The sequence below is a fragment of the Dendrobium catenatum genome, unplaced genomic scaffold, assembly GCF_001605985.2.
Source record: "Dendrobium catenatum unplaced genomic scaffold, ASM160598v2 fragScaff_scaffold_1608, whole genome shotgun sequence".
NCBI lineage: Eukaryota > Viridiplantae > Streptophyta > Magnoliopsida > Asparagales > Orchidaceae > Dendrobium > Dendrobium catenatum.
In genome coordinates this window covers 4697094-4710863 of record NW_021320070.1, presented here as the reverse complement: position 1 = coordinate 4710863, position 13770 = coordinate 4697094, and the positions used below count along the sequence as shown (strand labels likewise).

General features: G+C 35.1%; 2 protein-coding genes across 4 annotated transcripts in view; both read left to right on the top strand.

Annotated features, from left to right (window-relative positions):
• The first annotated feature begins 1160 nt into the window (after positions 1-1160).
• On the top strand, positions 1161-6533 carry LOC110105548 (40S ribosomal protein S23). The gene is made up of 4 exons (XM_020835104.2): positions 1161-1260; positions 5405-5560; positions 5928-6054; positions 6231-6533. The coding sequence occupies exons 1-4, from the start codon at positions 1256-1258 to the stop codon at positions 6369-6371; spliced, it is 429 nt and encodes a 142-aa protein (XP_020690763.1). The 5' UTR covers positions 1161-1255; the 3' UTR covers positions 6372-6533.
• A 1857-nt stretch (positions 6534-8390) lies between these two features.
• LOC110105561 (E3 ubiquitin-protein ligase UPL4) overlaps positions 8391-13770 on the top strand; it is a 28689-nt gene continuing 23309 nt past the window's right edge. For 2 of the 3 annotated variants that reach the window (XR_003703090.1, XM_020835123.1), the window contains exons 1-5: positions 8391-9289; positions 9391-9501; positions 9648-9764; positions 9873-10031; positions 10425-10586. Coding sequence is in view for 2 of the 3 variants with exons in the window: in XM_020835123.1 (XP_020690782.1) it covers positions 8681-9289; positions 9391-9501; positions 9648-9764; positions 9873-10031; positions 10425-10586 (1158 nt within the window). In the remaining variant the exon portion in view is untranslated. The remainder of the gene's footprint in view (positions 9290-9390; positions 9502-9647; positions 9765-9872; positions 10032-10424; positions 10587-13770) is intronic. The other variant, XM_020835124.1, reaches the window with a different exon arrangement.

Genomic DNA, 13770 nt, shown 5'->3' with positions numbered 1-13770 from the left:
TTCACCGGACCAAATAAAAGTTCCCATAACAAGTCAACCATAGTTAAATATTAGCCTAACATCAATTTTAAACTTCAAATTAAGTCAACATAGCCTAATGAATTAAAGGCCAAACCCTAAGCTAACACAACACCTAAACTAAATTAGCTTGACATAAACTTAGGATTATGTTTTGGTCAAACCTAACTAAATTCATCCATAGGATTCGAAGCCTTAATTAATGCCAAGCTTAGCTAACCGTTAGGTCTTAATTTCATTTTCTACATAAGGCTAGAGCATAGCCTAAATAGATTCTAATCATTCAAATGTCATGATTCTTTCATTATTATTCTTGCCCAATTTAATGACGAGGGAGTGATGATGTACACTTGAAATTCTTTAAAAAAAGAGTCTTTTTTTTTTATGATCTATGAACCAAAAAAGATCAAATGAGAGTAAGTGGAGTTGCTAGAAAGGTGCTATGATGATCCTCACTCATCAATAATATCCGCACAATTACACTCTTTTTAAGCAAGCTAATAAGGCCATTAAAGTTCATATTCAAGGGAGAGTGCTTTGAGAACTCCGAGGGATAAATATCTAACTTGCACATTATGCAAGCATTAACACTAACTATGCAAATTTTCTTCATCGCAATCGCCACCATCAATTTCACCTTCAACCTTGATGTTGTTGCATCCAATGGGCAAGGGTGTAATGACCATAATTGGATCACTAGTCAGCCTACTTGCTACTCAATGGATGAGGAAGGTGGATATAATCCTCAATTTCATTGGGGTTATTTTAGGTGTAGAAGTTAGGAAGAAGAATCTCAAGTCATTAAACTTTCATTTGGAATAGTTTTTTTTTTACTATTTTTTAAATTAAATTTTTTTTTGCTGAAAAGATATTTTAGAAAGCAATAAAAAAGTTGTTTCAAATGAAACCTAAACCTTAATCAAAAAATATTTCTTAAAAAGTCTAAAATAAAATTGATCTTACAACAAAAAATTATAAACATTGGTTTTAAGAAAATAACTAATTCAGGCCGACTATAGATAATGGGTCCCGCTTAACGTGGCGGCAGGGACGGATTTTGAAAAGAATGCGGTCCGTTCGAGCCGACCAGTGCACTGCTCGGTCTATATATATATATAGTCGTGCCGCTCGGTTCATTTTTATCAGATTTCTGGGCTCTGAAAACGGTCTCGGGAGCCTCTCGTCGTCTGCGTTTGTTGTGAAAACCCTAACCTGCTGCGATCTTCCTCTCTTCGAGATGGGGTAAATAGTTCTATCTCCCGCATTTTCGTTTAGGTTTCTATATACCCGATACATGAGGATTTTGGGGATCTCATAAACTACTAGCTTAAGATGCTTCTAGTCTACATTTTCTTAATGTTCATTCTCCGTTTCTCTTATTGGATAATGTACTCGTACAGAATTTGAATGTTGATATTGGCGTTTGGTTGTCGTCTTATCCTTTATCTTTGTTTGATTCATTTAATCAAATTCAAATGGCTATATTTAATGGACTGGAGTCCTTGTAGCTGGTGTGATGCTAGCTAATTGTTTGCTTATGGTCTCAGAGTAAGGCACCCCTCGATAAAGTTTATTGATTTCTGGATATTGGTTAAGGGCTTTTTTCGAGTGAAAATGATTTTTGAGCCAAAGAATTTAGAGATTCCAACATGGATCATTGGTGTATGATCATCTGAATAGAGGATGATGTTACTGGAGATAAAACCGTAACCGGAGAAGAAAAGGGTCAATGTAATTTTGATGAGGTCCGCCACATGATTTTCCTGGAATCTTGAATTTTTCCAGAGGCTTTGCACCTTGAGAAAGCATTTATTAGCGGCGAATTCCTCTTCTCAATCCACCCTTTTTCTTTACGAAGAGTTGAGGTTAATTCCTTATTGTCTGGGGGGTAGGTTTCGGCAGCCACTGGAGTAGATGTTGATGCTCTAGCTCTAGAGAGTTTTTTTCTCCTCACAATATAATTAGAGGATTTCGATGGTAATTCCACTCGAGTGATTCTCAAAATTTATTCTACTGCTCCCTTGATCATTCTCATTATTTGCATTATTTATTTGAATTCAGCAAGCTGCTTACAGTGACACTTTCATGGTTCTCCATGTTTACTGACTCTTATTTGCCTTTATGTTGCTACTCTATTCTACGAAGTACTCCTTTTCTAGTTAATGACATTCTCTATGATCATCACATCTTTTAGGACGTTGAATTCATAATTGCTCGTGAATCACATCAAACTATCATGATAGTACTGAGTGAGAAGAGGGTAGATAAATAGAGAGAGAAAATAATTTTGAATTGAGAAGCTCCAAGATTTCCTTAAAATGAGCTTGAGTACTAAAATTTGCATAAATTGAGCTCACTCTTCTATGCCCTATTAATATATTTGGGTTGGAGCTTGAGCATTATAGAATTAGTTACATACATGTCTATACAAAAATTAAGAGAAAAATACAATAGTTATGTAGCATAATTAGAATGTTAGATTTGATGAAGTATATTGAGTTCATAAGAAGTTACTGGCTTGACATGTATTGGTGGACGAATAGTCGAATAACTGATCAATAGCTTTACATATGAAGGAAATTTCTCACTTGAGTAGCCATCAGGGCCAAATTTATAGGTAATATTCGCTAGGTACAACCTGATAGGCCATACTGACTTGTTGGGGACAAGTTTTTAGATAGCAGTCACTTGCTTGAGGTGAGTTTATTTATAGACTTGAAGAGTTCCTTTTGAGCTTATGCATAGTAGAACAATTTGAGTTTTATTGAACCAAACCGACTTGGCTTGAATCGGGTTGGGTTGGTTTGAATCGAGTTGACATATGTTAAATATGACTTTCTAGATATTTGGTTGTACATAATTTGTTTAAATATGTAATTATTGAGTATATTTTTTTTGTGTGAGTTTTTTTAATTTTTAGTCACATATTTGTGTTATTGGGTCATAATTGCATTATTATTGCATCATTTAGATCATATTTAAATAATTTTAATATTTATTACATCACTTGGTTGAACCTTCGGTTCAATCCCGACAAAACCATTAAACCTTGACACTCTTCTTTTGGTTTGTAGCCGAATCATTGTAATTGTGCCTTAGTCCCTATTTGTTGAGGTCAGTAATTTAAATACTATAGATCTAATTTTGCAATTATTAAAGATATTATTTATGTGCGAGTTTTTTTAATTTATCATATTTGCATTATTGTCATTATTACATCATTTAGATTATATTTAAATAATTTTAATATTTATTACATTATTTTGTTTAACTTGGTCAAATTATTGAACCTTGAAGCTCTCATTATTCCAGTTTTATGTTCGGTCCAGTTTTCACAATCTTCATGTATTTGACAATTCCATGTACAAAATCTATGTTGAGTATGAGTGCCAAACCATTGCTGATGGACATGATGATACTAGTGATGAAGTGAGGTCAGCTTTGAAGAGTTTTGGAGTCAGCAGCCAGTTACAGTGGTGTTTGCAGACGCTGTTTTTGAAGCCATGAAGAAGTGATGGGTGGCTATTTTTGGCGGGCCTCTTTTTTTTTTTGTTCCATTCATAATCCCTCTTAATCACTTTTAGGAACAGTGAGGAGGAGATGAAACGAGAAAAGCTTTATATCCTTGTTCTTGGTTTGAATGAAATAGGTGTTGAAGATCAAAGGTAACAATCTTAGAAAGACTGTTGGTGAGCTTTGCATGGAATCAGAGCCAGTGGGTGTGTTTTGACCAGGAATGATGAGCATTATGAGTTTCCTTATTCTGTGAAATGGCTGTCATTGATGGATTATTATGGAGCGTCTGAGTTTGGATGAGGAGATCAATGAGAAACTAAACTTGCTAAAAATTAGTGTAATTTTGGAATGGGCTGAAGATTTCAATTTGATAAGTATCTCTTCTAGTTATGATTTTTCCTGAAATGATAGAGAGAGGATATGAGTAGGCATCCAGTCATCGTTGGGATTGAGTCAATAATCTTGCCTTGAAGTGAGCCGTTATTTTCATAGGAAACTTACCAGATTTGGTGCATGCATTGATGCATGTTATTTTTATTAAGTTTTAGTGATTGAGTAATGAGAATTTTTGAGTATAAATTGAAGGCAGATGAGGTGTCCATGACGGTCAGGGGCAGAACTAGCCTTTTTTTTAAGAATGAGAAAAATTAGATTATGAAATGTATAATATTATGTAGGAAATAGAAAAAAGGAAAATTTCTTAAAATTTGGGCAATTGCATTTATTGAATGAGGGCAAAATAGTTAAAATGCTTATTCTTCTAAGAAAAAAAAAATTTCAGGGTTGATAATTTCTCATATTGAACTCTTTCTGGTTCCATCCCAGATGATGGTCTATGAGTGTGGTAGTTTTTGGAGGATGAAATCAGTGGAGAGAAGATGGATTAGGAGATATGCACCAGAATCTGAGATCCAAGAGTTTAGATTTGAGGGCAATTGCTTTTTATTTTTTGAACTTGTAATGACTAATGAGCTATAATATGTAGTTCAACATGGGAAGTGGATATTACTTGCGTGACTATTTGTTGTTGATTAGAATTTTTTTTTTCCCTTTGATTAGTTTATGCTATTTTGCTGCTCTAAAGGTTTTAAAGGTGGTAAAATGTGGCTTTTCTACTACTCCGATCTTACTCTAAATTGTCTCACTAAAGCTTAGAGATTTGTTTCCTAAAATTTTGTCCTCTCTCTCTCTCTCACCCTCTCTCTTTTAATGTCTTATATTTGTTGTTCTAATTAAGCTCGAGTGTTTATCAATAAACACCTTTAGTGTGGCAGGTTTACATTCGTGGTTATACTACTTCTTGCCTATTCTTGAGAACAAGTTCCAGTCATGAAAACAACATCTCTATACATATAGAGGATACAGGCTACATAAAACCTGCACTCCCCGCACCCTACATTAGAGTGGGGAAATTATTGGGTTCGGTCACCGGACGCCGTCTAGAGCCCAATGAAAATGCACCACATCACCCCCTACTCGGTACTCTGCTCAGTACCGAGCTCGGTATTGCTCGGTAATGGATAACGTGGCTGCACCTGATTGGTCTCCGAACGGTAGTTGTATCCGGTGTCCGAACCCAATAATTTCTCCATTAGAGGGAGCTTGAGGCCTTGCGTTTGCCGAGCAAGCAATGTGTGAGATTTTCAGGTTTTTTCATCCTGAATCTAGTTTTGGTAGTCGAATAGCTGGAGAAGAGCATGGAAATACACAAAGTTCATCTTGGATCTGTTGATGAGTATAATGGACATAAGAGTGTTATAATTGCTATAAAATTGTTATTGTTATGCAGTATTTCTTATAGCTTATATTTTGAGTTTCCATCACATTTTGGACTGTGGGTTTATTTGATAATAATTCATTGTTACAACAGGAAAACACGTGGAATGGGTGCTGGGCGCAAGCTGAAGACACACAGAAGGAATCAAAGGTGGGCTGATAAGTCATACAAGAAAAGCCACCTTGGCAATGAGTGGAAGAAGCCATTTGCTGGTTCTTCTCATGCCAAAGGCATCGTCTTAGAGAAAATGTAAGAACTAATTTCCCTTTTTAATGTTTTGGAAGATAAGATTAGAGAGTCTTCTTAGATGGTTTGGTCACATTAAACAGACGCCTTCCGAAGACCCAGTTAGAATAGTTGAGATATTAGATTTGACTTATGCTAATAAAGATAGAGTTAGACCTAAAAAGACTTGGTTAGACAATATTAGAAATGATCTTTCTTTATTAGATTTAAATGAAAATTTGACTTTTAATATAACATAATAACGAAAAAGGATTCGTGTAGCCGAACCCACGTAGTGGGACAAAGGCTTGATATTGTTGTTGTAATAATGTTTTGGATCATTTACTTTGGGATTTCAATTTAACAAATGAACCAATTTATTCACCTGCAGAGGCATTGAAGCCAAACAACCTAACTCTGCCATCCGAAAGTGCGCTCGAGTTCAACTAATCAAGAATGGGAAGAAGATCGCCGCCTTTGTTCCCAACGATGGTTGCCTAAACTTCATCGAGGAAAATGTATCCTGCCTCACTTGTTTACAAATATAAGATTTCGTTTGAAACGGCTTTCTTACTGCTTCTTAAAGCAGCTTTCTGAAGCAATAAGAAGACCGTAAAACCGTCCTGAACGAAGCCTAAATCTCTCGAGTGTTGCTGATGTTAACCATATCAAAATGAACTGTGGTCTCTTGCAGGACGAAGTTTTGATTGCAGGATTCGGGCGGAAGGGGCATGCTGTAGGAGATATCCCTGGAGTTCGCTTCAAGGTTGTGAAGGTCTCAGGTGTCTCTTTGCTGGCTCTGTTCAAGGAGAAGAAAGAGAAACCTAGATCCTAAAGACTTAATTTTGAACTGAATCTGGTCCTGCATGCAGGCAAGTCAGGCATAAATGCTAATGCACTTTGTGAAATGAACTTTGTAATTTTCGAATTATATTTGTTTTCTTGGTTGCTGCTTCTACAGGATAATATTATCCAGGCAAGGCTATTATTTTGTTTACGCCATTCCAAATTAGCTTGTGATAATTTCTATGTTCTGTGGATTTTTGAAAGGCTAAAGGCGAGCTCGTGTGAAAAAGAGTGTTTAAGTTTTTTTTACGATTTTTTTTTTGAAATAGAAAATAGTAAGAAAACTATTCTAAATAAAATATAAATTAGAAACTTTCCGAAGATAGTTGGCAAAAAAGCCTATAATTCCTTAAAAGGAAGCAATAATTGATTCAACTACTACCCTTACTTTTTTTATCGAACATGTTGATTAAGGATTAATAACAAAAGGAGGAGAAGTTGAAAAAAACAATTCTTTGCTGAGAAAGGCGAGCAAGTAAAAGCACTCTTTAGGTTTTATTAGGAATGTTTTTTTAAGATGCCTTTTAGTTAAAAAATATTTAGTTTAAAAATTTTTTGTACTTACAAGTTGTTTAAAAAATAGTAAGAAAGTTATCTCAAATCAAACATTAGGTTTCGTTTGAGATAGCTTTCGTATTGTTTTATAAAATAGAGTTTTTGTATAGTTATTTTTGTCAAAAAGTTTTTTTACTAAAATTATGTTTTATAAAGCAGTACGAAAATGGAACCTTAGATTACATTGGTGAGCGAGCTTTTAGATAATGGCCAAGATAAAGTTAACATAGAGGTGAAATCGATAATCATAATTAGTTCTATTTTGTAAAATCTTACGTGGATTGATCATTTGCAAGGCCTCGCTGACGCTCTTGTCGAAGTGTTACAAAAAAGAAATGCCCCTTCTTGGTTTTTTCATAGATAAGACAATTTTAGAGCCGGCTTCGTTTGGAACAATTTTCGTATTGCTTTTTAAAGCGGCTTTATAACACAAAATTTTTTGAACTAAAAAAAATTTGTACTATAAGGCTGCTTTAGAAACCAATACGAAAGCTGTCCAAAACGAAGCATTAGAATCTAATGTTATAACATTCTCGCTGCTTTGTTTTTCAGACAATCACAATTTCGTTTAGTTGTCACTTTCTCATCGTTTTACAAAATTGTTTGTGGTGTGAAGCTATTTTTTGCAATCATAATAATGAAATTATTTTTGTACATAATAATTTCACAACTAACTTTATAAAATGCTGCAACTATATCAGACAGATCCTTAATAATTGAGATATATACTTTGAAATGCTCCCTTCATGTTATCTAAACCTGCATTTACATAAATTTGATTTTCAAGAATTTGCTATGATGCCGAGAAGAATATTTTTGCTCTTAAGGGGATGGACTCATTTCTCATCAGAATTTATCCTCCTCTTATGTCATATGAAATTTTCATTTGGGACAATTTTTTTCCTGCTTTCTAAATCAATTTTTTAGTAAAAAAATTTATTGAACTCGAAATTTTTGTACTAAAAAATTGCTTTAGAAAATAATAACAAAGCTGTCCCAAAGAAAACTGAAGTCGTTAACATGCATTGCCGAGCTATTCTGGAATGATTTCTAAAGTCAAGCCAATTTTTTACGGGTGGCACGTTTGTTCTTCAGGCTTATTTGCCATGACACTATTCCTCGTGACATTGCTTTGATCCAACTTTCAAGTTCTTCTTTGACATATCTATTATTGAAGAATATATTAGAAATGCTCCAACGACGGTAATAGGATAGTTGTCTGATGACTGTAGACATGCGATGGCCTAATGATTATAATTAGGGGATGATTCAATGGTAGTGATCCTATGATGATTGCACGAAAACAATGCTCTAACGAAAACTATTAGTGGGTGGCCCAACAACAACAATCGATAGTGGCCTAATGGTGGTGGTCGGTCTGTGGTTTGATAGTGACAGTTTGGTGGTAGTCAGAACATAGCAATTGGGAAGTGGTAAGGTAGTGATGTCCCAACGAGGCACGGGGATTCACCTCCACCCAAGCTCCGCAAGCGCCTCCTCAACGTCAAACGATCGAATCTGAGTCCGATATCACCGACGCTATGTCGCTACCATTCCTTCCCTGGTTCTCCGGCGACAGCATACATCATCGCGTCTTTTTAGGGTAAAAAATTGCAAGCACCGCTTCCTTATCACCTATTTTCACATCTTAAAACCGAGTCCAGCGCAATATCACGCCATCGAAATTGCTTTTACCTCCTCGGTCGCCCACAGAATCTCATCTTCTTCAAGCTGGAGACCGCCATGGATAGGGGTCGCAAGCGCCCCGAGGTCGCCGATCAGTTACCCGCCGATAAGCGCGCCTGCAGCTCTTCCGAGTTCCGCCCGACTACAGCCGATGCGGTCGCTGCGGTCTCCTCTTCATCCACCTCCTCTGTTCCGCCGCCTTCATCCTCCGAGCATCACGATTGCGATATGGAGTCCTCATCCTCCGGTCGCGGCGGCGGCGACTCAGCATACGGCTCCTGTGAATCTGACGACGATCTCCATCATCATCAGCCTCCTGCCGTTTGCGGCGCCAGTAGGGGCAGGTTCCAGAGGATAATCTCCGTTCTAGATTCAGAGGACGCTGGACCGTCGGCGCAGCTAGCGTCACTGACGGAACTATGTGAGGCCCTGTCGTTTTGCATGGAGGATTCATTGGGTTACTTCCCGATGGACAACGCATTGCCTTTGCTCGTGAGACTCGCGGGGAGTGAGGGAAACCCTGACGTCATGCTCTTGGCTATCCGAGCGATCACTTATTTGTGCGATGTAATGCCGAGGGCGGCTGATGCCATTGTACGGCATGGAGCCTTGTCTGTTCTATGTGGCCGGCTGCTCTCGATCGAGTACTTGGACGTGGCTGAGCAAGTATGTATTTGGTGATTTTCCGTTCTCAAGCAACGTGATTGATTGGATTTAATTAAAGATTGTTCTGTTTAGCTGATTCTTTTGTGCTTATGTCTATGTAGTCCTTGCAAGCATTAGAGAAGATATCTCGGAAGCAACCGGTGCCCTGTTTACAAGCAGGGACGATAATGGCCGTCTTGGGTTTCATGGACTTTTTCTCCACAAGCGTCCAGGTAGTTTATCTATGTAGTTCTGAAGGAATCATCTTAAGTTAATAATTAAGAAAAATAGCTTCTCTTTGTGCTTGGGGCCTCCGTTCCCTTTGTTATTTTTTTTGGAATGTGACTTATATTTTTGTTTTGTATTCTTCTATATCCAGAGAGTGGCTTTGTCAACGGTTGCAAATGTGTGTAAGAAGCTTCCGCTGGATTGCTCTTCTCTTGTCCTGGAGGCTGTTCCTACTCTGTGCAATCTTCTGCAATATGAAGACTGCAAGGCATATTTTACTTGATCTAAAAAAAACAAAGATTCTCGTATCTTTCTTGTTTTTATCTGTTGTTGCAAAGCACTAAGCAATCGTCTATTTCCTGTTCTTTGGCTGTAGCTTGTAGAAACAGCTGTTACCTGCTTGATGAGGATAACATCCTGTTTCAGTAGTTCTACTGAGATACTTGATGTGCTTTGCAAGCACGGAGTGATCAGCAAATCTTTGCATTTGATAACTGTTGATGGTCGGACAACACTTAGTCAGTCTGCATTTGTGGTATGATTGTTTTTTTCCCGTAATGCCTCATTTGGTTTCGTGTAAATAGAAAGCATGTTTTAGAAAATGATGATTTCATTTTCAATCATTTTGATTGTGGAAAATGAAGTCATCACTTTTGGGGGAGTTTGGAGAAGATATGTGAAGTTTGAAATCAATATTAATATCTAACTACATCTAATCACATGATGTATTTAATAAACTTTATCCTTTTTTTTAAACATGCTTCTAACTTCAACCAACCAAATAAGCCTTTTATAGCATTTTCCATTGTTGATTTTGTCAAATTTTCTGTTCCTTTGGACTTTATTGACTTTTTAAAGTTATTATTAGGCTTTTGTGTCTTTACTATTGCACCATTGCCTTAGCTATTTTCACTTTGAAAACATGTAGGGTTTGATCGGCCTTCTAGCAAATTTGGCCAATGCTTCTCTTGTGGCTGTTAGAACTCTTTTTGAACTAGGCGTAAGTAGCAGTTTGAAGAGAATATTGATAGCTTCGGGAATTTCTCATGGAACTAGTTACTCTTATCCTGATGGTGTTTATAGCAATCAGGTTTGTTACTTGCTACCCATATTTAAAAAGTTTTTTTTTTTTAATTCATAAATCTAATAAGAGAGTGAATCTTAGAAGGCTGTCAATTATTTTTAGAGCATTTTTGCATTCGAAACAGATGCTTTGAATATGGGATACTTGAATGGGATAATTTGAGGTTTGCAATGATGAATCTGTTCCTTTTTGTAAGTGCTCACTGTTATTTTTGAACCGCTAGTATATTATGCCAGATTTCAATTTGAACTTTTATGTCTAATGCATAAATAAAGTTATGAGAAATTTATCAGCCACAAGCAAACAAATGTTTTTTGTTGCTTTAATTAGATAAATCAAACTTCATAGATATTCTATCCAACAATTAAACTTAGCTCGAAGTTCCGTCAATGCAAAATCTAGACTGTTCAGTCATCTTAAACTCCTTAATAATCTCACTATTATGTAGATTATGAAACCTTTGTATATTAGATTGATTGTAATTTCATTGATTTCTTTGAAAGATGAATTCTCTCCAAAATTCTATCTTAAAAATTGCTTCGTTGAGCTAGCCGACAAAATTCCATCAAACATATACCTTGATTGGAGATGCATTTGTTGAGGAAATTAATTTGACCCATCTTTATTTTTTCACACGTTGTTTTTACCAGTTCTTATTAGAGTCACAATTTGTGTGTGAAGCCATCATGCTTAAGCAATATTTTTTTAGTTTTGCAATTCCTGTGGTATATGATAAGATTAGTTTTTAACTTCTTTGACATATATATCCATAGTGAGTTTTCTTAGCAAAATCATAACCAAATTTTTATCTGAATCTCACACTGTCTTATTGAGATTGAACGACCATTTAGATTGGAAAGCTTTCTTCTTTAAACCAGTGGATTTCAAAATTTTGATAAAAACCAAGCGTGCATTTTTCTTAGCTTAAAGCATTTCATATTTTTGAACCTTTTATCCTAATTAGCTTTTATATTTTGTCCAATCTTTCATTCTTGGCATGCTTCCTCACTTCCTTTCTTCTTCTTGCAACCCTTGTTATTTAATTTGAATGTTCTTTATTATGGATTGTTCAATTTTCTTTCCTATTTGTTATGTCATTTGTTTTGCCTTTTCCCCTAAGATCAGTTAGTTTTCTTAGCTCTTCTTTATTACAACTTTTTATACTATTAATCATAGTGACTATGATCTTAAAAGGGCATTTAACTACATATAAGTCATTTATGCGCTCCTATTGTATGATAGGAGCCACAAATAAATGTGCTATCAATCAAGTTCTAAAAAAAATAGAAATATGCACTATAAGTAATATTATACCCACAAAACCAACACATAAGAAATAGGTCATACAATAGAATACCACCAGATGCAGTTTCTTATGTTTGATTTGATAATTTTGTGTTTATTTTGCTTTACGATAATGTAAGTCTTTTGACTCAGAAATGATTGAGTAGCTCAGTAAGTACATTCTCCTTGATCTTGATGCTATGGTGAAGTTGCACTTCCTTGTGGGATAAGTATTCTCGGTTTGTGTTTTCCATGCAAGTTAATGTTGTGGCTTGGCTAGTTTTAGAAACAACTTAAAGAAAAGATTATCAAACAAAGCTTTATTACCTAAACCCTAAATTAGTATTGAAAACACATCATTCTAGACTTCTAGTTATTATTGACTTGTAATAACAAGAATTGACACATACAAGTCATGAATATTAAATAAGATATTTAAGGTTTAGGAAAAATGATTTGAATTTGATTAAAGATTTGTGATTTCTGATGAGCAAGATTTAAGTATCATGATTAAATTGTCATTATCTATAATGATATTTTCATCAATATTGTCATGATTATAAGCTTTATTGTTTTTAGCATAATGACAATTATTTTGTGTCGCCTTTGGGTGTACTAATAGAAAATTCACTTGGAGAAATACTATCATTTTAAATTTCTTATTAACATTGTTTTATCGATGGAGATTTCTACAGATAAATAATATCCTGATGAATAGTTTTGTTGAAAAATTACAATAGTATAAATTTTAACATAAAAGTCATTGGAGGCCAGTAACACATTGGATCCAAAACAAACTTTATTGGTTTTAACTTATATCGATTCATAGAACATGAATTAAAGTTCATGGAAGCTGTAAGTGGTATAATTTAGCAGTTTTTCAAAAAATTCAATACCAGTAAACATTGTTTAACATTAACTAATATGAGGCACACATGATTAGTCTAGATACTTATGCCTCATGTGGAGTCATTAAGGCGCACGCCTTTGTTGTGTGAGGTGGGCACCAAGACATTTATTGTGAGGTGTGAGCATCAATTTTCTCGATTATGAGGTGTTGAACTTCTTCAATTTATGAGCCCAAAGCCCAGTTGCCTACTATTATAATTTATGCATAAAACTATATCATTAAAAAAAAAACATAGAACTTTGATCATCAACTCATGCACATGCACTACACTACTAGGGGGGACACACATTGGGCGGGAGAATCCCACCCATGCAAGGAGCCACCAACACCGCTGTGCCTTTGTCTGTGTCATTTCCACTACTATGTTACTGATTTTGCCTTTTCTTCACTCATTTGCTTTCTTCTTTGTTGGGCTACCACTAACGCTAATTAGTAGCCCATCTCCTCATTTTCTTTTCTTCCCTTCTTTTTTTTGTTAATTTATTTTGTTTATCTTGATCTTCTCCATTTTTTATTCGTTGTTTTGGATGAGTTTTCAATTTGGGCATATTTCAAAATGGTGAGAACTACTGAAATGATTTTAATGAGAAATATGAGGAATAATAGAATGGATCCAATATGAAAGCATAATGTTATATGCAAATTTTAGGAGTGAGAAGCCGTCATTATTTGAGATGCAATTTGTGTTATAAACAAAAAATAAAGGTGTAACAAGAATTTAAATCATGAGAAATTTGAGAATGAGGATATGTTTTATTTTTTATTATTATAGACATGATTATGTTTACTAGTTTACATAAGCTTGTTGTTTATTACTAAGTGCCTATTGAGTAATTTAATTGTTTACTTATTTATTTTAGATTTTTTATATATATTTATTTGTTTATCCTGAGTAGGAATATTCTTAAATGCTTTGTTTGAATATATTTTTTTTTTAATCAATTTAATGGTTTAGTTTTAAGGCTTATGTCTAAGTTCATGATGAAAAACATCTCA